Source organism: Stegodyphus dumicola, chromosome X1, assembly GCF_044657685.1.
Source record: "Stegodyphus dumicola isolate Sdum_Otavi_A_Nest chromosome X1, ASM4465768v1".
NCBI classification, from domain to species: domain Eukaryota; kingdom Metazoa; phylum Arthropoda; class Arachnida; order Araneae; family Eresidae; genus Stegodyphus; species Stegodyphus dumicola.
In genome coordinates this window covers 86,489,282-86,515,388 of record NC_140780.1, presented here as the reverse complement: position 1 = coordinate 86,515,388, position 26,107 = coordinate 86,489,282, and the positions used below count along the sequence as shown (strand labels likewise).

Below are 26,107 nucleotides of genomic sequence, written 5' to 3'. Positions count from 1 at the left end.
TCAGTGTACTTGTAAGTAGTATTTTTGTATCCATATACAGGGAGCGGTAGCGTTCATAGTGTAATTTGACTTGCGTAGTACAATGACGTACTGCATGAATGCGCGCCAGCTCGTGCCGCATTCATGTACTAATGAGCTGCCATTTCAAGTGTGACAGTGATATGGACCAGGAGTGCACAGCATCGTGGATTTCCTGTTGAAAGTTATTTGAAGAATAAATACTCTGTTTTTGCTACCCAGCGTCTATTTCAGCAACATTTCAACTTGAGACGTCATGCGAAAGTTCCAGATGGACGGGCCATTGTGAGGTGGGTTAATGCATTTCGAACAAAAGGTTCTGTTCGCAATGGCAAACTGGGAAGACGTGAAAGAACTGTGCAGACACCAGAAGCTGTGGAAAATTTCGTACTGCAATATTGTGTAGCCGAAAAAGATCTGCTCATGGTCATTTGTAAACTTTGCATATGTCCGATCATTCATTCAGGAGAATATTGCATGAAGATCTGCATTTTCACCCATATAAGCTGCAGGTTGTTCAGGAAATTAGGCCTCGTGATTGGGTTGCATGAGAAACATTTTGCTGAACCATGCATGAACTCCTTCGCCTAAATGCGTGAACTCCTTCCACAAATGTTGCACACTGTCTTGATGTCAGATGAAGCACATTTTGAGTTATGTGGTTCAGTGAATAAACAGAATATGCATTATTGGAGTGATGTAAACCCACATGAACTGCACACCAAGCTCTTGCACAGTTCTCTTGTCACAGTGTGGTGTGGAGTTGCTTCCTTTGGGATTATTGGCCCTTACTTCTTTGAGGAGGATGACCACGGTGTGGCTGTAACTGTCCACCAGTGAAAAGATGCTGCAAGACTTCATTCTTTCCCAATTAGGTATGGCTGATGTGGAACAATTATGGTTTCAACAAGACAGAGCGTCCTCGCATACAGCCAGAATTTGCATGGATTTCTTACGACAGACATTTCCACGTATAGTAATTTGATGTTTTGGTGACATTTCCCGGCCGCCTCACTCACCTGATCTTTCATGTGCACACTTTTTCCTTTGGGGTCACCTAAAGCAAGAAGTTTTCCGAACATGTTGTGCCACCATTCCTGAGTTGCAGGATAGCACCAGAACTGCAGTCAGCAATGTCCAAGAGAATACATTACGCGGAGTTATGGCAAGCTTCCAACGCCACGTAGATGAATGTGTTGTACAGAGGGGGCATCATTTGACAGGCATCATATTCAAAAAGTAATCCAAGCAATGGACAATGAATTACACATTAGTAAATGGCATAACTTTTACTATTAATTGACATAAGAGGTAATAAATAAATTACATTTACTGCCTTATGGTGTGTTTTTAATATCCTACTATGAATGCTGCCGCACCCTGTATTTATTTAATAACTTTTATATACATAATACACGTACTTCTAAAAGTTAAGCATGGATAGGAAAATGATAATTTCTGGAAGCCAATCAGAATTGAAGAGGATGCAATTCGCTGCAGAGGTAGATGGAAGTATGCAAATATGTTAGGTAACAACCAATCACGCTTTCATGTCAAGAAATATGCAAGAAAGGCAGTCTTATAAGAAGCCAGCTTTATGAAGGGTTACAAAAGTTGATTGTAAGTGCTGATAGAAGGTGTTTAAAACTTTTGTGCAATTTGTTTTCAAGACATACATGTGTCTATGACTTCCAGAAGACGAATGGAAGATTCTGAGCGCTGGTGTGCTGTGGGGCGCATTGAAGCAGGGCAGTCGATCACAGATGTTGCTCTTTTCTTCGGCATTCATCATTTTGTAATATCACATTTATGGAAACAATTCCAAACCACACAGACAGTTGTCCGAAGGCCCGTAGCCAGTCGCCCAAGGGTTACAACCCCTGCGGAAGATCGATATATTGCTATTGTAGCCAAGCAGAATTGCAGAGCGACCTCCACACGTGTGACATCTATGGTTACAGCGTCCATTGGTAAGGCGATATCTGCAACTACTGTATGCCGAAGATTATATATGAGTGAACTGTATGCCTTGGTTCCTTGAGTTCGTGTTCCTCTATCCATCCAATCAAGAACGGCACAATTACAGTGGTGCTGGGAACATGTCAGTTGGAATGTGCCTGACTGGGGCAATGTCATGTTTATTGATAGGTCAAGATTTGCTCTGGAGCCAGATGACAAGCGTATAAGGATATGACGGGAACAACAAACACACTATCAGTCCCAAAACATCCCCGAACATCGCGCATTGCGAGGCGGAAGCATTATGGTGTGGGCAGGGATTTCATTAGGATCCCTGCCCACACCGACCTGCACATCTTTAAACAGGGTTCTTTGATGGCTGTCCGGTATTGAGATGAAGTCCTAGAACCCATTGTGAGATTGTACGCTGCAGCAGTTGGCTCTACTTTTGGTTTAATGGACGATAACGCACGTCCCCATAGAGCTGACATCGTCAATGACTACCTTGAGTGTAAAGGGATTGCACGTATGGTGTGGCCAGCATAACATATTCGCCTGAACTTAATCACACTGAAAATCTTTGGGATGCTCTCGGCCGTGCTGCATCTTCACGTTTCCCACCTCCAGCCGCTCTTATTGAGCTGGAAACCACTCTACAAGAACAATGGTGATTGCTTAATTCTGAGGTGGCTGACTACCTAATTGAAAGCATAGTCACAAGGTGTAAACTTTGTATACAGATGAGGAGGGATCACATACCCTATTAATGTTCTTTTTTTTTCATTTTATGCTGTTTATTTTCACTTTATACATAATTCTGTTTAAGTCTCCAGTATGTCATTATTTGATAACTTACAAAAATTTAATATTGTTTCCATTTCTGTATATAATTATTGATTTTGTTTTATGCATAAATATATATGCTACTTTCCTGCCGAATTTTGTGTCAATCAAAGCAGTATTTGTTGTTTTTTTTTGCAGTTTACATCTTTGGGCCTAACTTTTGGAAGTGAGTGTATAATGTCATTTACTGATATTTGTTTTGCGATCAGTCAAAAATTTTTTTTCATGCCCAGAATGTTAACTTTTATAAAGGCTGTTTGCTCAATTTTTTTTGCTTAAATATCCAAGTATAATGACAAATGCAAATCTTGAGTGTAAATGAGTGAATTTTAATGACTAGCCTAATGCACAAAATGCACTTCAATCATTTTTCAACTGTGTTTTCAGTATCCAGGATAATGTACAAAGAACTGATGACTACAGTTGCTGCCAATTACATGATCATTATATGAATTAGAAGTGACTTCAAATAAACTTTTTGGCAATGTTCATTTTTATATTCATATATAAATGCACATGTAATAAGTCATATATAAATGCACATGTAATAAGTCATATATTTACACACACATAGAGAGATGATTTTGAAGATGTCAATGTATGTTTATTAGTATTAATGTAATGAATAAAATTTATATTAATGAATGTATGTACAAATGTTTTTAATCATGCATAAATTCATATAATAAAATGCATAAATCCATATAATAAAATGCATAAATCCATAAATACAATGCATAAATTCATAAATTCAGAGTAAATCCATAAATTTCTAGTATTTCAATATGTAGCATTTATAATAAAAATATAATTCTTAATGTATTTATAATCTAAAAAATATTTCATCAATAACATGACAATAAAAGCATACAAATTTTATGTGTATTCTCATTATTACATAAGCTATGCTTTCCATTTTTTAACACCTTTTATGTTTACACTATGTTGCTGATTATGCAATAAAGAACTTAAAAGATAAGTATTTAACAGAAAAGTAAAGTCATGCATATACAAACAGGGTAAAAGTATATTTTAGGGTATCCCTTGTCGAAACTTGGCGATTTTTGCGGTACATGGATACCGAGTTTTTTCAATGCTTTGACTTGTTATTTTAGCCTGCAAAGTATCGATTTTTGGTGCAAAAATTGTCGTTATGCAAGCCAAAATAACAAGTCAAAGAATTGCACAAACTCGGTATCCATGTACACATCAACCCATTTTCACTTTAAAAAAAAATCGCCGAATTGCCCAAACTATGTTTTACGCACTCCCTTGAATTTGTCCATGTACACATCGATATATTTTGACCTAAAAAAAGTCAAAGGAGCACCCAATTCTATAGTAGAGGCAAACGAAAAATACATAATTTCAGCAAACTACATTTTAAATCAAACAATAAAATAACACAAAAAACCTGTTATGTATTTTAGCACTACACAAAACAAAAATCCTCTTACATTATTTAGAAATTCATTCATCTTCAGTCTGTGGTGCACAAAATTCCTTAACATCATCCAAAAACTTCCTAAAATTATCTGAACTACAATCCGTATATCGACATCGCCACAGAAATTCACAAAAATAAGAGTAAAAAATATACCACATAGTTCCAGACTATGGCTACTAAGTAAACTTTCATTTACACAATTAATTCACTCAATTAATGCACTTTTGCCCTTTCGTTCCAAATCGTACAGAAACTTCAAATTAATCCTACTACATTCAGCCATTGTACCGTCTAGACAATGAAACAAGCAATGTACTTCCTAAGCAACACATACCACAAAAGCCCTTGCAAAACACCGCATGATTCAAAATTTCACAGAATAATGCAAATGATTATGTCATAATAGGGTTTCCATAGCATTCAACTACTCAAGTTACCATAAATGATGCAACAACTTGGTGATAAACAAAACAACAACTTTGCGATAAATGAAACAACTTTGCGATAATACAAGGGATACCTTAAAGTCAATTCTAACCACAAACAGATTAAAAAAAATTATTCACCTTAAATTAAATTAAAAAAAAATTCTATTATATAACAAAGATAACATTTTTCGCACAGTCAGCATGAAATACAACAAATTTGGTGAACTTTTGGTGATGAATAATTTGTAAACAAATCATCAAATGTACAAGCATGTCATAAAATACCGTCTACTCTGAGTAAATTTGATGACTATATAAACATTCTTAAAGTGACTTAGACAGTTATACTGCTACAAAACAGCAATATATATACGAGGGCCATCCAGGAAGTAGATTACGTTTCCGTCTGTGTCCGCTAGGGGCGGGGCTAGCGCGGCCATCTTGGGGTCAGAGCGTTGCGCAGCTCAGTCTGCATCTAGCCGTGCTAGTGAGAGGTTCGTGCTGTGCTCCGTTCAGATACTGTGACGGTTTGAAATGTCTGCGTTAATTGAAAATCCCGCGAGCTGCGAGGTGCGCTCAGTAATAAGGTTTCTGACTGCAAAAAACTGTAAACCGATAGAAATCTATCGGCAGCTTCGTGAAGTGTATGGGGACAACATTATCACTGAAGGTGGAGTGCGTCAGTGGGTCATAAGATTTCAAAATGGCCGAACCAAACGACGAAGATCGAAGTGGGAGACCCAGCATAGTGACCGCCGAACTTCTCGAAAAAGTCGATGCTAAAGTCCGTGAAAATCGAAATTTCACAATAACGGAACTTTCTTTGAGTTTTCCACAAATTTCGCGAAGTTTGTTGCACGAAATCATCAGCGAAAAGCTTGGTTACCACAAGTTTTGTGCAAGATGGATTCCAAAAATCTTGACAGAGGACCACAAAAATCAGCGAATGGCTGCAGCGTTGAACTTTTTGGACGCTTACCATAAGGATGGTGACTCTTTACTCGATCGCATCGTTACTGGTGACGAAACATGGGTGAAACATGTGAACTGTGAAACGAAATTGCAATCAATGCATTGGGGGCACACAAGTTCTCCCCAAAAACCCAAGAAATGCATGCAAACAATGTCGGCAAGGAAGATGATGGCGACTGTTTTTTGGGACAGAAAAGGTGTAATTTTGGTGGACTTCCTGGAAAGAGGCACTACAATAAACTCTCAAAGGTATTGCCAAACTCTCCAAAAACTCAGAAGAGCAATTCAAAACAAGCGCAGAGGAATGTTGAGCTCTAAGATCTTGTTGATTCACGACAACGCCCGGCCCCACACGGCAAATGTCACTCGTAAAGTTCTTGAATCTTTTAAGTGGGAGTTGTTTCCTCATCCGCCGTACAGTCCCGACCTGGCACCGAGCGACTTCCACCTATTCCCAGCAATGAAGAAGTGGCTGGCTATGCAGCGTTTTGATGACGACGCACAGCTGCAAGAAGAGGTAACGAAGTGGTTGAAGGCGCAGGCGGCCGAATTTTTCGACGAAGGAATTTCCAAGCTCGTACATCGCTACGATAAATGCCTTAATTTGTATGGTGACTATGTAGAAAAGTAGTATTTGAGTGTGACTTTCATCTGTATATAATAAAATTTGTTTCCTATACTTTGTTTATTTTTTTATTCCAAAATGTAATCTACTTTCTGGATAGCCCTCGTACGTTTTTTCCTTATTTCTTTGATTAAATTGGCTTCTATTTCCACCATCCAGGATTTCATAACTACAGCCATTGCCATATTGAAAATTACCCATGATCCTCCTGAAGCAGAACTTTTGTTTGATTGGTTGATCTCTGCATGGAACACAACTGCAAATGAAACATTTTTGGAAAAGTTTCAAAATTTTCCTCCCAGGACATCGCTTCCCCGGCTAGATGGAACATTTCTTAGAAACCTTCCATTTAAACCAGTGCTACTAGAATCTCGTTTCTCAGAAATATCCTGCCTATCTACCGCATGTCGCTAGATGTGATAGGGGTTTTGCATGTATTGATTATCAGTTTTAATTTATACATGAAGCTCATGTTTGACCTTTTGTATCTTGAGCACTTCAGAAATTGGCATCCATATTTTTATGAAACTTGAGTAAAAAAATTTTTCTATCTCTGTGTGTATAGTGGGTAAAAAGAGTTTCAGTATAGAAGTAAGAGTTGTGAACGTATTAGCATAATTTCTAATCTTTGCTTCATATCTGCTTTAACTACTGAAATATGCGTGAGTCTTTAAAATGAGTTTATATTAAATGTTTGTTGTTACAAACATGGCAAGTGTTTTAAATAAAATATTTAGAAGATATTGCAAAGTCTCATGTAAAAAAAAAAAAAAAAATCCATATGCAATTTGCACATTAAATACCGACATCTACTACATGTGACCTGCAGTAAATTTTTGAAACTGGATTGTATGTAAGCATCACAAAGATATGAAAGCAACAGTTGTTTAATTCTAGTTTGTAACTGATTGTCTTAAAATGGAAGTTCTCAAAGTCACATTATTAAAACTTGCAAACTTACCTGAAATGTGAATTAGCAAAAACACTAACTTGGATAAAGAAACATATTTGGATCACAGTCAAATTAATCTGATTTTAGACCTTTTATCTCTCGAGGACATTAAAGAATGTAATGTATTGAAGAAAACCAGGTATACCACAGAAATTAAAATGGCATACACTGGAATTATAGTGATGAGTTACGGGGCTTGTTAAATTTGTCTCCTTTGTTAACTTTGTTTCTTAATTTCTGAGCCTTTTGTTCTTTCCGTTTACTTGTTAATTTATTCATAGGAAAATGTGTCTTACATATTATAATCATACTTTGACTTACAGTAGTCTTTCTCTGAATGTTATTAACTAAACTTCTTTTTTTTAAATGTTAGTCTGCACGAGCTTTCAAGTCATTGAACAGTATTTTCAATCACCAAGATTTTCTTTTTCTGTAAAAGTTAGCGTAAATTTAATGAAAATGGAAAACCTGTAAGAGAATTTAATACTAAATATTATGTGAAAATATACACTCAAGAGCCAAAACATTATGACCAGCCCTACACTTTGCGATGAACGTGCCTGGATGACGTGGAAGGCACGTGATCAGGTGGAAATAGTATTTAACTGCTGCTGGAGAGTCTGAAGAATCATTCTTTCACTTATTTCTGTGTGTGATGGGAAAGGCTGCGGATCTAAGCAACTTTGATAGAGGGCAGATTATAATGGCTCGAAGGCTCGGAACAAGTATTTCTGAAACTGCACGACTCGTGGGTTGTTCGCGATATTCAGTTGTTAGTACGCTTGAAAAGTGGATGAAGGACGGTGAAACCAGCAGTAGACGACATGTTTTTGGACGTCCACACGCTATCAAAGATAAAGGTCGTCGGAGACTGTCTTGCATGATAAAGCAAAACCGGAGCCAGACAGTGGCTCAGCTGACAGCCGAATACAATGCAGGGCCCAGTAGAAAAGTATCGGAGCACACTGTTCAGCGGACACTGTTGGATATGGGGCTACGCAGCAAACGTCCCACTCGCTTGCCTTTGCTGACCAAGCGTCATCGCCAACTGCCCCTGCGCTGGGCCCGGGAACATCGCGACGGGTCTATGGATCAGTGGGAGAGAGTTTCCTGGTTAGATGAATCACGATTTGTCATTCATCACGCCGATGGCCGTGTCAGGATACGCCGTCTTCCAGGCGAACAGTTGCTCCCTCAATGTACAGTAGGTCATACACAGGCCGGTGGTGGCGGTATTATGCTGTGGGGGACGTTCTCTTGGGCCTCTCTGGGACCCATGATTGGGGTAGAGCAGACCATGAATGCGACAGGGTATCTGACATCATCTACAGGGTATACATCATTGCAGACCAGCTGCACCCTTAAATGGCCTCTGTTTTTCCAGCTGGAAATGGAATATTCCAACAGGACAACGCCCGAGCCACAAGGCTACGATTGTGTTGGAGTGGTTCCAGGAACATGATGCTGATTTGAGTTAATGTCCTGGCTGCCTAACGCACTGGATCTCAATCCGATAGAAGACATTTGGGATGTCATGGAATGGCAGCTCAGAGGTCAAAGACCACCAATTCTCAATATCTCGGATTTGCGTGACCGTTGCTACAACAACTGTACAATCTGTCTCTGGCCATCTCTCAAGGACTTGTGGCATCCATGCCAAGGTGGGTTGAAGCTGTGTTGCGCGCCAAAGGTGCCCCAACTCGTTATTGACAGGTGGTCATAATGTTTTGGCTCTTGAGTGTATATATATATATATAAAACCGTCATCACTTGTCTTTAGAACCTCTTAGAACATGGGTGTCCAAACTTTTAGCTTTCCTAGGCTCCACTATAAGTAGACAAGATATATTGAGACACATAAATTATTTCTAACACCAGGTGTAGTTTGTGACCTCCAAAATAAGTGAATCATGCAATTACATAGGTTTCATTGAAAAGTTTCGGGTTTGCTCAAATTTCACTGCTGAAAAGAATTTTTGAATTTTCCCTGTAGGAAAGAAAGGTGCAAGAAGAGAACAAAGAAGATTTAAAAAAAAAATTAAATCACATTTCAAACACTATTATTCACTTTGGCATCCTAGTAAACATCAAACTAATTTTTCACCTATGTTGTAACTGCACAAGCAGTGCAACAGAATAATAGGAGGCAATTCTGCACACAGTTCGAAGTATGATTTGAAAACACCGCACCTTTTTTAAACACAAATGAAGCACTTGAAAGTCTAACATCACTGGTATCCATTGCAGTCTGACGATGAGCAACGCAGGAAACGCTAATCTTGATATCCTCATCTTGGTGATAAGTGCAAACACTAGCAGTATATCAAGATGACAATAATCATTTCACATGCAAGTCAAAAGAAGATTTGGAATTGTTATTCCACTCAACATGCATTTATTTCACTTCAACTTAGGGTGTCAAATAATCAATTCGTTCATGTTGACAGCTAGCTTCGATTCCTGAACGCAGCAGTAAAATGTATCATTGAGCTAGGATATTGATATTTCTTTTGTTCACAGGCCACATGTTGGACACCCCTGTGCTACAGAATCAACTAAGGTAGAAGGAGAAAATAACGTGTGGCAACTTCTGGTATAAATGTACATCATAATTAAATTTATTTGTTCTTTAATGTGATTTCTACAGGATTTTCTATTTTCATAAAGTTTAAAGGTTTTAGTTGTTTTAAAATAGTTTTTGCTTATGCATAATTACTTGCATTTTCTGTTTTTCTTAGAAATCAAACATTTAATTAAAATCTCTTATTATTACTTTAATACTCTGATCTTTTTTTATGCAGTAAAGTGTGAGCTAACCTTTTCATATATCAGTATTGTACAAACCCCTGAGTACTTTGGTTGATGTTGCTAGTGTTGTAAATATTTATACAGCAAATTAATGAAGTGAGGAAAAGAAACAATTTTCTAACCTTGCTAGTACCATGCATCATCATAGTCTTCTTCTAAGTAATGTGAAGACTATCTGAGACTATATGTCTGGGAGAAGAGATTGCACATGGAATGTTAAATGAAACACATTTGTTTAATGCAGAATATGAACATTAAAGTTTTCATAATACACATGATTTTCAATGGAGAATTTTATATTGTCATTTTGCCCATCATTATTATGTCATTATTCAATTTATGCTGTTCTTTCACATCGGTGTGAAGAAATGAATTGTGTCTTTCAGTTCCATTATTGGAGCACACATAGAAAAGAATGTTTATTATCCTCTTGGTGATTAATGATGTCTATCATTGTATACCAACATCCGTACTTGATGGGGGTCAGGTTCTCCATCTGCAGCAATTCTCAAAGTTTCTTGAGCACAGGTTTTCTATCGGTTCGGTGAACAAGTCTTCATGTAAATTTAACAGCCATTGTAATTCTTGAGCTGTATTAGCTGCTGCAATATACTGTGCTTTAGTTGAAGATAATGCAGTGCAGTTTTGCCTTTTGCTGCTCCATGAAATGTAGTTGTTTCTTAGTTTGAATATGTTACCACTAATGCATTTTCTAGTTATTTTGTCACTTCACCTTTTTCCATCTGAATATGCAGTTTTTACAGGTTCTGCAATTTTGCTAAAGACCAACTTCAAATCTTTAGTTGTATGCAAAAATTGGATTGAGTAGATTGATAGCACATGCTATATTATTATTATTATTATAAGGGCACAGCCCTGGCTGTATGATAAAAAAATAGGGCTGGCCAGAAGCACATGCTATATTGGGTCAATTGATTTTTGCAATGTATAATAACGACCCTACTGCTTGTCTATATTTTGTGTTATTTCCTAGAAGATTATCTTCATTTTCCAGTTTTCAGTAGTTTGTTTTCATTGGAGTATATATTGGCTTTTTATCGTGAAGACAATCTTTGAATTATTTCATTGATTTTATTATTTTGGTTTATGGCAAAGTTTCCATTTTTAGATCTTTGGATATTTATGCCAAGATAGTAGATGACTTCTTCTGGGTTTTTTATTTCCAACTCTCTTTTAGCTGTCACACTGTTTTTCTTGCATCTTTTTTTGCTTTCGCTTTCTGTAAGTGTATCATCTGCATGTGAGATTAAAAAATGAACTTTCCATTGCTGTTTTGAAAAATAAGCATGGGTATGTTTTGCTTTATTTAAATCATAGGTTTAGTAGTTTCTTCCCAATTTTCAGATTCCATGATCTAGCTGGTTGTTTTAGTCCATATATTGATTTCTTCAGCTTGAAAATTTTATTTGCATTACCAGCTTTTGTGCATTCTTCAGGTTAAGTTATGTACATTTCTTCATCAAATTCTACATGAAGGAAAGCTATTTTGACTATATGTCTGGGAGACTTGTTTTTGTAAGAAGCTGCAAATACAACTCGTAGAGTTGTGTGTTGTACCACAAGAGCAAAGGTTTCATCATAATCAGATCAGACTTCTGTTAAAACGTTTTGCAATTAATCTGGCTAAATATCTTCCTTTTGAAGCAGTCTATTGGTTTTCTTCCTTTCAGTAAGTGATTTGATTTCTAGGTGTTATTTCCTTTTAATGAATTAATTTCTTTTTGAGCAGCTTTCAGCCATTCTTTTCCAAAGTTTGAATTTTATCCCAGGTTTTAGGTTTGGGATAGACTTGATATTTTGCATGATATCTGTAGTGATTAGGAGCTTTAACCAGGGCTCATTTTGGTCTGGATATAGCCAAAATTCCAGATTTTTTACTTTGCCAAATTCTGAATTTTTGGATTTGCAGAGTTTAAACTGATCTTTCTCAAATTTTGTTTTAGAATATCAGTGAAAATAAAATTTGAGCAATTGATGATTTTTCACATTGAGAATATTGCTGGATGGGATTTGTTCTGTGCCAAAGATTTTTATGGGGAAAAGGAAGAAGAAGAGTAAAGAAGTGACCATGATGCTTGAAGCTACCAAGATACAATCTCGGTATCTTCACGACTGTACGTCAGTACAGTAGGCACTGATCTACTGAGAGTATGCTTTTTTCCTGAGGCCCATAAACACTGTGCAATATTCATTCGAAGAAGGAAGCGTCGTCTGGACACATGACTAAAGCATCCTATCCGAAGCTCTCAAAAGATCAGTACCATCTAATATAGGTGTATCTGGTTGAGTTAATTGCATCCAGTGAAAGACGTACTTAGAATATGCTTTGTTTTCAAATTTCTGTAGTGTGATGTAAATCATTAGTTTATTTTTATGGCCACATATTCCAACCGATGAACTTCTTAATTTTCCTATTTCTGAAAAAGGTTTCATAAAGTGGAAATCTTTCTGTGTTTATTGTGAAATGTTTTATGTGTTCTTTAATTTCACTAATAAAATTTTTATTGGAATCTTATATCAGTCAAGGGAATGCTGGAATCAAAAATAAATTCCGATGGGAGTGCTTGTGAAAAGAAGACTATTGGGGGTGAAAGAATGAGTGTCTGGTGCAATAAAACAGTTGCGGAATTTGTTTGTGTGTACATTGAAATATTTCCATTCGCTGCAGCTGTGAAAGATTAAAATCCTTGCTGAAACATGCTGTGGAAGAAGTTTATCAGAAAGCATGACAGTTTGCAAATTCTACCAGTGTTATATCCAGGAATTACAACAAATGAGTGAAATCGTGTTGCTATTAGAAAAACAATGTCAGAATCGCTTATACTGTCTGTTACTGCAACGCATTATCTTCCATTTTCTTTGGCTCCTTACATTATTCAACTAACTCAAAAGCTAGCTTATGACACGAATTCATTAAGTTCATTATAAATGAGAATAACTGCAGCCTATGAAGTAAAATTCAGAGTTAGTTCATAGGCTGAAGTTGACTTGTCGAAATTATCAATGGAAAACTTTGAAAGTGTTATTTTTCCTCTTTAAAAATATTGGTGACAGCATGAATAGAGCTAATGAAAGTGTTTTGATAACTTGAGTAAAATATTTTTTTGGAACACCTAGAAAAAAATGTTTTCAGACATTCATAGTCTTGTAAACTAAAATTGTTTAATGACAAGATTGTTTATTCTGAAGCTGTGTTAGAATTTGAGAAACATAGCATTCCTTGAAAAAAATTTGATAAATATTTTAATGGATTCATGCAATACAACATGAGGTAAAAAGAGTGGAGTAGAAAGGAAGCTGTGCATAAGGAAAGCCCCTCATCTTTTAGATGTTTATGGGATACTTATGAAATTTGCATTGTGTTAAATATAAGACCATTGAGGCAACATCACCACTATCGAGGCAAGGTTATATCATAGTAAATTTAATTTTGGTTTATATATGGAGCTACAGTCTAGCTTTAACAGTTTTTACTTTTTAAAGAGCATGATTTTCCGTCAGTCTTATAATCTTTTGTTTATGCAACAAATTAATGAAGTAAATATTTATGCAACAAATTAATGAAGTAAGTAAAAGAAAGAGTTTTCTTACCTTGTGATCTCAGTTGAACTGTCCATCATCATCATATGCTTCCTTTACGTAATCCAAAAGAGATTACACATGAAATGATAAATAGAACATATATATTTAATACATTAACACATGTTTAATGTAGAAGTTTCATAATACATATGATTGATGAAGTTAGATGTTTCATACTACATAGGATTTTTAATAGAGAGGTTTATGTGGTCATTATGCAAGAGTTTGTTTTATATTGTCCCTTTATTGTCATGAAGAAGTGAAGTATGAATGACAGAGTTGCTTTATTGCAGCACACTTAGAATAGAATATTTGTGATTAATGATGCCCACCACTATATACCAACAGCTAGAATAACAATTGACATTTTTAACAAGTTTCTGGCTGCTAAAAGCTACCACTTTTAGCATCCTCTGTATTTTTAGAGGTTAGCGTAACACATAATTCAGTAAATAAATGTAGCATTAGCATACCTTGCAGTATTTTGTTTTTTGCAAAGTGTATGCATTTTTTTCTAGATTGTGTTTTGAAATTATTATGCACTTTGTGTAACTTCAATTCATGTAATTAAGTTAAATTACTAATTGTTAGAAAAGCATATTGTACTGCAATACGACTATGAAATACCACCAAATGATTTGCGTTGAGAGCTTTATTAACAATGACATTCAAAGAAACAGCAAGTGAAAAGTTTGTACAAAGCACTAAGACTGATTCAGGATTTACAGAGCCACTGGAACTTCACACAGAATTTAGTTTAGACACAGTGATGAATATTAGGAATTAATTTATAGAAAATGTCCTTGTTTTTTGACAGAAGTTTGAAATCTGGGCAAGTGTTTTTGAGCCATCATACTACATAACACTGCCATAGGTCCATTAAGTATAGGATCCCATATTTTGGTTATTCATAACAGAGTTGGCGTGTGTAAAAACCTCAAAATACAAACTTTGCAAATATGTGAACGGGACATATAATGTATATTAATATATCCAGTTGATATTGTTCAGTATAATGCATCAGAACAACTTATACCACTGACTTCTAGAGTAAACATTTTCTGTAAACTCAGAATCACAATGCATAAAACATTGCTAATATCCTCATTCAGTGCAATCAAAGTCTTGACAGGGTTTCTTTAATAACCACAGGTCACAAATACCTATCTTCTGTAGTAATTTTATAAATTCCACTACATATTTTAATATTCTATAGAGAATTTTGGCTAAGCCTAGTGGCAATATATTGCTCCACCAATTGAGTACAAATGCTGATAGTCATATAACAGGTGGTACAGCAACTCAGCTGGTGGTAAGTAATATGTGTACATGACATATTTTTTAAGAGGCCTCATAGCTTTAATGTCAAATTTGAAAGAAAATTGTTTAATTATCTATGTAGGTACACACATATCTGTGCTATAGCTTTAAATATGATTTGGAAGTAATTCTTAAATGTAGTAAAAGCCTGAGTATCTGGCATCAACTAATCAGAATGCTCAAGTGACTGGAAAATATTATCATTTCAATTTTTTTTAACATCCATTCAAAAGACGTGAGACTTGTAAGCAAAGTCATCAAAAAGCACAAAGAGGACTTTTGAAACATCCCTGAAAACTTCTAAAATGTGAATAAAATTACATGGCTCTGTTTCAGAAGACTTGTAAGTCTCCCCCTGTTGTTTTATTCATTATATTGTTCCAAGAATTTGTCCTTGAAATAGGATGCACTTCATAGAAAGAAAAGTGGGGAGTTAGTATCAAAGAATTTCTAACTCCTGTTAGAAGGTCTTTGATACACGTGAACATTTAAGAGATTCCAAAAGTTCGCAATAGATACTTTGCCTATTGTAATCACTATGCTCACCAACATGTTTAATGCGGGTGGTCACTAGTGAAACAAACCTTCTTAGTTCTATTAAATGCATTTTGGGCAAAAGTCTTTAGTAAAAAACTTGATATTTAGCATTCTTCCCTCGTTGACCATTTTTGACAAACAAAAACTTTTGCCAAATAATGTGATTTAATGCCAGTTATGTGAAAGTGTAATACCACAGCACAATTGTAATATCTGTGCCTTTATACCTTATAACAGGAATGTTAACCACAGCACAATTGTAATATCTCTGCCTTTATACCTTATAACAGGAATGTTAATTACAGCAAACACTGTTATGTTAATTACGTCAGAGTTTTTCTTCACAGTATGTGAATTGGCATCCTAAAAAAGTGCACATTGCGTGAATCCACTGTATTTCTAAAATTCTGCCTGTTAATATAGCCTCTGTTATAATTCTTTAAGGCAAAGCTTTAGTATCCGAAACATTTATTTTCTGAATATGTCTTGATTTTATATGTTTTAAAAATCGGGATGAATTTATGTTTATGCTTCTAAATTTTCTTTGTCAGTTGAAAAAACTATAATTTTATCATCATAGGTCTCAGAAAAATCCTGCAATTCAATTCTTTTTAAAACATGTTTGTGGGAGTATATTAGTATGCTTAAATTTCACGCACAGTAATATATAAATGTTTACCTGTATTTTATTTTTCATTTTTCTTTAATGGCTGGCTGCATTTTATTTCTGTAAGTAAGGAAGATGTCTCATCAGCAGTCCTGCTTTTTAGTATGGATCTATTGCTATATTACAATTTAAAAATTGCATACTCTTATTATTTAATAAATTAACTATGAGGTAATGAAAATATTCCGGATTTGATATGAATTAATCCTTTGAGTGCCATGGCTGCTTTTATCTAGTGATGAGATTTTCTGTTATTTAGTATGTATTAATTTGTTTAATATGTTCTGTTTTTTAGTTTCCTTAATGATCTAAATATCATCTTTTGAATGGAAGGTTATAGAAATAAATAGCAAAATAAGTAAATATACATATTGTACTAATATATGTTGTTTAAATCCAGCATCAGTAGGTTCAAAAAGCCATTTCAGAGGGTTATATGTTTCAGATTTGACTGAAACATTACACTAGTACTTTGTATGAGTATTTATTCTAATAAATGAAACTGTTCACCTGGAATTGTGTTGAAATTTGTTCTGAATTTATTCCCTACTGTTTTTTTTTTTTTTTTTTTAGATTTTATGGTTTGAGCAACAAAAAGTAAAACGAAGAGTCAAACGAAATACTTTGAAAAATGAATTTCCAGGTTTTCGGGATCCACTATATTCTGAACAGTGGTTTCTTGTGAGTAATATTTTTATGATATGCCTTTTCAAGTCTTACAACATTTTTTATTATGAAATATGGCTTTTTTTTCGGGGGGGGGGAGATAATGGTTTATCTACATTAGTTTCTTTTAATAAGGTAGTGTGTATGATAGTTAAGAAAGTCATATCCACATAGTCATAGGTTTAGTAATTATTGTATTTATATTCATTACTTTTATGTAATAAGTTCATGATTTGCATTAATAATATAATTTCATATTTATTCACATGTTTCTTTCTCTTGAATGTTTTCTCCCTAGTGTTTTCAGCAGATGATTTAGAAGCTCACTTTATGGTAGCTGCATGCGAAGTATGGATGAACAACATAGTATAATGTGCAAATAAAAGAGCAGTATCAGAAGCTATAACTGTAACTGACTTCTTTAAAACTAAGAATAGGGTAGCACAAGTTCATCCATTCATATGCATTTTTAATCTGCAGATTTCTTTGAACTCCTACCAGAAAGGGTTTAAGTTGTACAGTCAAAAGTCATTAATTCGGACACCCATAATCTGGACCTCAAAGCTACAAACTTTCTGCGCATAGGTGTTTACGTGCGCGCGTAAGACCTTTATGGGTGCGAATATGCTTGTGCGCATGCTCATAAAACGTTTACGCATGCGCGTTTAATGTATAACGGACGGTGTAAGCTAAGCTAAAATTATCTAATCCAGTTAATGTTGCAGATTGCGTTGTTCCTTAATCTTCGAATTGGATCCGGCTTATTAATTTTTGCAGACTGTTAGAGCAATTTTATAAAAGTAAGCTTAAACTTTCGATTATATCAAATAGAATTTCCGATATATATTTGTTAATATTTAAAGGATCTAAAGCGAAAGTATGTTTCGAAATCCAAAATCTGTTTATCAATTTCACGCTGCTCGGCGGGGGGAACGCTGTGGTGCGTAATGAATTGGAAGTTGATCTGTCAGCACTATCCTTATCTTCAGGGCAGATGTTTTTATTTTATTTGACTCATAATTCCTTACTAAATGTAGTATTTCATCTCGATGTACTCCGTCTATGATTTAAATCAAGTTCCTCGTCATTATAATTTGCTTCCGATAGTGAAGAAAGTGACACAGTAGTTATTGAAAACGAAAAAATTTCAATTGACAAATTAGTCGGTATTCTCGATACAGCAATTATATAACTTAAACAGCGGAACTTTGTAACTAAACAAGAAATTATGTCTGTTTAATAGAATTAAAGAGAAAGTATTATCACATCAAACGAAGCAACTTAAACAACTTACATTGAAAGAAATGTTTAATAAAGTAAACAAATATTAAGCTTTTTCTTTTTGTAAATTTTGATACCCTTTAGATCATAATTTTTCTTTATTTCATAAATTACGGTTTCATATTTTTAATTTTGTTATTTCCGCATGCCATCTTACCAGATTTAAACTGATGATCTATAATCCAGAAAAATCGATAATCCGGAATCGCCGAAGGGTCCGGATTAACGACTGTTGACTGTATAGCTATTCCGTTTTGGCTTTCAAGAGGTAATATTGGGGGAGTAGAGTATATGAGTAAATGCAATAATTCGGTAAAATTTTCCCCTGATGCATTTCTTGAAAAAATCATTGGAAACAGGTCATTATTTTGAAATTGCTTAGAAGTTCTTACAAAATTTGGCAATTCGTAGAAGCTGTTAGCAAATCATACTTTTAGAATTGTAGATTTGAACTTCTGGAACTCATGTATTGCCATATTGTTTGTTTACATCCAGGTACGTTCAGGGAGATTGAGTTATGTGTGGTAATCCATTTAAATATTTTCAGTATTTCATCCACCAGATTGGCTTGAGAGGTTGGGCATGACCATTAGGAGAAGCTCTGGGATTATTTCTGTGAACCTAAAAATGTGTACTTATTAGATGCGAGATCCTGTATAAAAATCCTTAATTATAAATGGTTTTTCCATTTATCAGGATACATTCCCTGACAAACAACCTACCTCCATGAACAATGCATCTTTCATTGATATTTAATATGTCGTGTTCCACATTCTTTACAAATAAATGTATGTATACATATCCAAAATGTAAGGAACATCATTATTCAGTTATTATTGTGGAATCTGATAATTCTGAAGTAAATGCATTTGATAGCTAATGAATATGCACATTTTTTATTTATGCACAGGATGTTTAAAGAGCGGGTAAAATGGAAATTAACACTAATGTGTGTAGAAAGTTTTGCAAGTGAAAGAATAAATCTGGAAACTTAAAATATTCGTTATGTCCCAAAGAGACTATCGTAATGATTTTATACATGGAAGAATGATAGAAAACTTAGATCTCAAAATCACCAAAGTTCCAGTGGAATTTAGAATTACACAAAGTATTGTGTCTAGATTTTGGCCATTGTTTTAGATGATGGGAATGTGTTACAGATGCACTTTATGAAATTGCCTTTACTGTTGTTCACTTTACTGTTGTACAGGAAGACTGATATTTAGTGATAATAAATTCTCCTATCTCTATATCTGAATGAGCTGTGCCCACATCAACATTTGGACTATATTTATTTGAAATAGTTAATGTATTTCAGTAGTGATTTTATACATTAGTGTTATTATCTAATTCTGTTACAGAAGTCGGTATCAGTATATTTGCATTAGCGATGCCCCATTAATATATTTTGGGCTAGTTTATGTACTTTCAAAGTGTATAAGTGTACACATATATTTATATGCAAATTTATGGTGTCTAACTGGAACTAAGTACCTGCATATTTGTATTGGGATTGTTTGCACCAGCATATTTATTTGAACCAGTTAACCCATTAACTGCCAAATTTTTATTTCATCAATTTTTATTTTATTTCTGTTAGTTTACATCTAAATAATAAGAAAAACATGTTTTTCACATAAATGCGTCAATTTTATTTCAGAAATTTTAAATTTAAGTCCGATCCCGAGCGGGGATCATGGCTGATACTATCTACTTTTAATACCAGTGTTCAAAACGGTCTATGTGTAATCCAACATTATATTTTTCACATTGTTTTCTTGCATTTGTTTTGCACCCTGCACATTTTCTTTTTTTACCATTTTTGGTCCGTTCAATATAATGATTACCAGATGTTCTGATAACAGTAGGAACACGATTAATTGATGCTTTGGTGAAAGAATTCCTTCCACCCTTTTTTGCGTCTGAGAGTTCTGAAGATAAAGCAAGATTTCCTCTAGCAAGCTTCCTCCTAAAATCTAGCAATGGAATTTTATCATTTGAAATACAATACAGTGCGTGGTGGATAATCAGTATTATGTCAACCGCATTAGTAAGCAAAGGAAAATACCATTTCCCCCCCTTATTCTGATTCTGTATTTTTGAACATTCCAATCCATTTTGTCTACTCCACCCATGCATTTGTTATATTCTGATATCTGTTTGGATTGTTGTACTTGAATATCTTTCTTCTCTGTTCTGCTCCATCGCTTCACCTCTGATATTTTCATGATCTCGATAGTTTCATGATTAGACAGAAGCCTTACACAACTGTTGTCATTCCACTTGACAGCTAAAATTTCATTACGGGAACCAAATCTGTAGTCATATCATATGCCCCATGTTCGTTTTTCCTTATCTCTTTGTCTCTTGCAATAGGGCATTTGTTCATTCTGTTGAATCGAACAGTTCCTGTTGCTCTAACATCAATGTCCTGCAAATGTTTCATCAGAGAAATTCCTGTGAAAAAATTGTCGAAGTAAATTTGATGAGCATTTGGTGTCTGAAGAATAGATACCATCTGAAGGACAACAGATGTCCCAAGCCAACTGATGCTTTCATCATCTCCTAATTTCTTTGATTTGCCTTCATACACTTGAATCTGATAACAATATCCAGTCTGTGAACAACAGATAGCCCATTGTTTAAACCCAAACCGCACTGGCTTACCAGGTATAAATTGTTTGAGGTAGTGATGTCCATAGTAACGAACCATTTGTTCGTCAATGCTCAAACTTTCAGAAAACACCCCAAATTGTTGAAATTTGTCATTTAGCTTGTCAATCAATGGGCAAATCTTGACGAGGTTATAACGTTCATTTAGTGGAATCCTTTCTAAATCGCAGTTGTCACTGATATGTAGGTACCATTTAATTTCCAGATACCTATTCCGACTCATGCATGCTCTAACCTATGGAATGTTCATGTCTTCATCTTCACGCCAATATAATTAATTGTTCTTGTGGAAGTGAATGATAGCCAGTGAAAAGAAGTATTCCAGTAAATGTTTTTAGGCAATTATTAGAAAGCTGAAATTGATGATTGTTTTTCTGTCTGGCGTATAGTACAGACTGCTGGACAATATAGGTGACAGTTTCATTATCAAAAAGTATTTCAAAACACTCTACCAGGGATTTTCCTCTGAGTTTTCTCTTTTTAGCAGGTGGTAAGCCGGTACCTTTTGTTACTTCATTTGCTGAAGATTCATTTGCATTCACTAAAACATTTTCTTCAAATCCTGCCACACGGTGAATTTCGACACACCCAGGAACATCAAGTGGTTCTTCATCATCAATTATGTTATCATCCATGTCCTCATCATCTGAAATCTCATCAACCCACTCTGATGGAATTTCAACAATATCTATGGGGCTATTATCGTCGTCATCGTCAGATGCAAAAAAATCATCAGAATTTACAATTTCTTCTATTTCTATTAAAGAAAGGTATCTTTTACGCGACATTTCTTGAAAAAAAAAAAAAGAAAAACAGTTTTTTTACAATTTTAGTCTGTATCAGCCATGATCCCTAAATGAGGATTGATATATCTATGTTCATTGTACCCATCCAAATTACAGTATGAGGATAAATAATATATAAATACATTAATTACTTACCAATGATCAAGGGAAATTCAGTACAACAAAAATAATTGTTCCTAAATAACTTTTTTGTGCTTTGAAAATAGCCGTACCGTTTTTCTCGTGAAAAGTAATGAGAGAGCAAGAAAAATAAACTCGTGAGCTCAACTAACTGAGTCCACGTGTTTGTTTAAGATTTCTACCCTTAGTTGCAATCTTCAGGAAAGCATGACCACTCGTAAGGGACCACCCAGGTGCAGCATGACATCACAATGTATACAAATGTAGGCAATCCCCATATATTTATTAATGACTGTATATTACATGTAATCATTTGTAATATCTGTAATAGTATTAGGTATTAGTACATTTGCATTAGTGATGCTCACATCAACATATTTAGGCACATGTATTATGTACAAATTAATAGTATCTGTGACAGAAATTTGGCAACATGAAGAATTCCTTATTTGATGACTATTGAGTGCAATGATGATTAAAATGCTCTGATGAACACAGTGATAATGCTTCATAGTCAGCACATTGTTCAAATTTTCTCTCCAAAATGTTACTCCCTTTATAGTTCACCTTCCTTTTTTTAAAAAAAATTCCTTGGCTTGCAAAAACAGATTCTGGGGAACATGATCTAAGGAATTAAGAAATAATTATAATCATCGATGGGATTTAAACAGGGCTGACAAGCTACTTTCCTAAGCAGACTAATGTCTGGCCAATGGAGAACAGAAAGTGATAACAAATGGAATGGGCAGTCACCTTGCACATCGCCTGTATAACAGCAAAAGAATGAGAAACTATAGCTTGACATTTGAATTACTTAGGGCTGTGTGCTCAAAGACTGGTTGTGTATATTGAGAGGACCACACTAAGCATTTGCAGTAGTATCAACTTCATTCTAATTTTTGGATGATGCACCAACTCCTGATTCCCAGAGAAAATTCATTCTGTCAGATTCCTGATTTCAGTTCATCTGGCCTGAAAGGTATAAGATGTACTAGCAAGAAAACATACAGGAAAAGTATAATTTTAGTGGTGATGGTTTGTGGTGGCATCTTTGATATTAATGGGTGTACTGAGCTACAGGAAAAGTATAATTTTAGTGGTGATGGTTTGTGGTGGCATCTTTGATATTAATGGGTGTACTGAGCTACAGTTGTTGGACAGTGGCTCTGTGATGGGTGGCCACTATTGTAAAGAGGCTATTGAGTCTGTCTTCGTTTGTTGTATGATAATTTTGGCGAAGCATCTCTTTACTATGGATGATAATGCCATGCCTTATTGAACTAGATCAGTAGAGAATTTCCTGAGGAGTGATGATATCTGTCAAAATGACTGAGCTGCATTCTTCCCAGACCTCAGTGCCATTGAGCATATTTGGGATATAACAAGATATAAACTGCAGTTTGCTTATTCTGTGTGTAAACAAGCAAAATTTAAAGCCATGCTTTAATGGAAATAAGTGTTAATATGTTGTAATTACAGTTCAAGGTGGACATATTCCCTCCTGAGAAGTGAAATTGCATGGGTGTTGTTAAGTACTTTTCACATGTTTCACTTATGCTCAACTCTTGTGAATGGCTTTCCTGCAAAAGACTGGCTATCATTGCTTTGATTTTTTTGTTTTCTAACAAGTTGTTGGTTATCTTGTATTAAATATCAAGAAATAAATAGTTTACTGCATTTGCCTCCTCCTTGCATGTACAGACAATATGAACATGTCTACATTTTGGGTCATTATTTAAACTGAACCTGCATTTATCTGTGAGGAGAAATCATGCCGAATCATTTGAGTTTCATTAATGTTAATTGACACCATTTAAAAAGTTGGAGGGGGGATATGACACCTTAATTCTTTGCCAGTTTATCTTGTATAGTGGGATAGGAAGCATTCACATGATGGTCTAGCTGTCACAGTTGCCTTAGCCTAAGGTGTAAATGCCATCTTCATTCACACCTGTGAAACAGGGTTTAAGCTGTAGGCAATCAAGGAAGGTAAATTACACATGCTTTGAATGTGCTACTGATGCAGAAAGTTGACTGAATGCCAGTTAGTGTTTGCTTTGCTGTTGTAGTCTATTCTTATACCATTTGGCATAAAATTGAAAAGTTAAAATACTTTGATAAAATCCTTATGTCAGTTTCTGTTACATAGCAAGTTTTTGTTGCCTAGCAGTGAAGTTCAGCTTATGCTAGTTGAGATCACAGGCTATCATCTGAATGCTCCAAACAGGAATCTGGTAGTCTCATAGGTATAAAAGCAGCTTCACTTTTATGTAGTCATTGGTAAGCAATAACTCTAGTTATAAGTCAGTGTTGCTGTGAGAACAGATAAGTTGTCTTGCTGCTGCATCACCTGCATTATAATTGAGAATTTACATTTTCTTGCTGTTTTATTTTCTCAATTTTCCCTTTTGTTTTAAACCATGTTAATTCTTTCCCGTCTTTAATCGCCTTTAAATGCAGCTACATTTTTTGGGTATTTTTCTTTCCTTTTTTTATGTTAATGGTAATATTGAGAGATAAAAATAAGTTTACATACTGTATAGTTAAGCACAGAGGCAACTAGTGGCATGCTATCAATGGTTTGGAGGGGCTAGGCTTGTTCCGGCGATTTCTAAATGGACTGTAACTCTCAATTAAACTAATTTACAAACTACTTTGTAACATATCTTTATCTTTATTATACTAATTTTTGAGAGATGCTCAGGCTCCCACAATCACTCTCTGCTTCGCCATTGAAGGCAACTCCCAAGTAATTAACATTCTTTTTGTAAACAGTAACGATGGCAGCGCCATCTGGCTTCAGAGGGACTTAACACTCCCCCGGATTGAAATTACAAAATTTCAAGAAATAATACAAACATTCTTAACAAAGTTAATATACTTATAAACAACATAATATACTATTACTATAACTACAGCTATTACAATACTATAACAATACAATACATATGCAAAAATATCATTTCAGTTTTCTATCGGAAGAACGGCGATCTTTGTTATCGCTCTTTTCAATTCTCCTGATTTTGTTTTGATTTTAACCGTTCTTACTTTATTGTCAGATCCATGATAGACTTTAATAACCCGACCTAATATCCATTTGCAAATTGGCAGATAATCCTCCTTGACGAGTACCATAGTACCAACAGAAATATTGTCCTTCTCTATCATCCACTTGTTTCTCTGCTGCAGAGTTCCTAAATAGTCATTTGACCATTTCTTCCAAATAATTTGAACTACTTTCGTTGTTCTCTGCCACCGGCTTAACCGATTTTCAGTTACGTCTATTATCATTGGCTCCAGAATCGTCTGTATTGATCTCCCTATTAAAAAATGACCTGGGGTCAAAACGTCACAACAATCAAAATCATTGGAAATAGGTGTAAGAGGTTTCGAATTTAGTATTCCCTCTACCTGCACAATTATAGTTTCAAACTCCTCATATGTAAAACGCAAATCTCCTATCGTTCTCTTTAAATGATACTTTACGGACTTTACACCGGCTTCCCATAGCCCTCCGAAATGAGGGACTTGGGAGGTATAAAGTTCCAGTCTATTCTTTCGGACGTGAAATATGAGGCCAAAGTTTTATCAGGAAAATTAATTACATTGTAAAATTTCTTCAACAGAGAATTTGCTCCTACAAAATTAGGGGCATTATCAGTGAATATTTTCTCACATTTGCCACGTCTGGCCATGAAACGCTTAAGAGTGGCAATTAAAGCACTAGAAGTTAAATCTGACAAAGGCTCAAGATGAATAGCTCGTGTAACAAAACATATACATACACAAATGTAAATTTTATTTAGCACGCCCTTTCTCTGATGCTTGTAAGTCACATAAAAGGGACCGCATAGATCCAAACCTGAAACACTAAATGGGGGTGATCTATTAACTCTCTCGTATGGCAAATTGCCCATAATCTGTGAAGGCAAAATCGGTTTGCATTTAAAGCATGTCACACAAAGATTGATTAGATGAACCTTTACGATCTAAAACTTTTTTAACTTCCGTTCCCAATCTTGCACCAATCAGTGCACCCAGCAATTCAAGTCGAGGCAAGGAAACTTTTTTGACAGGTGAAACTCTGCTCTTGGAAGCCAGCAAATTCACAGAAATTTTTTCTTGATTCTGTACCTTTACGTAAACAGCTGCACCATACAACTTTTGACTTGCGTCAGAAAAGACATGGATCTCTATATTTTCATCACATGAATCCAAAGCAAATCTTGGAACACTAATGTTACTAAGTTCTGAAAGCTCGCTACACCACTCAGACCACTCGTCATTCAAATCAGAAGGAAGCTCTTCATCCCATGGTAATTTACGTAACCATAGCTTTTGTAGTAAAAGTTTTATTCTAACAGTGAATGGTGTGATGAGTC

The 26,107-nt window shown here is 35.1% G+C and overlaps 1 protein-coding gene across 2 annotated transcripts in view; it reads left to right on the top strand.

Annotated features, from left to right (window-relative positions):
- Nucleotides 1-26,107, top strand: part of Fur2 (furin-like protease 2) — a 234,229-nt gene that overhangs the window by 26,253 nt on the left and 181,869 nt on the right. For both annotated transcript variants that reach the window (XM_085806945.1, XM_085806944.1), the window contains exon 3: nucleotides 16,753-16,860. In XM_085806945.1, the coding sequence (XP_085663071.1) occupies nucleotides 16,753-16,860 (108 nt within the window). The remainder of the gene's footprint in view (nucleotides 1-16,752; nucleotides 16,861-26,107) is intronic.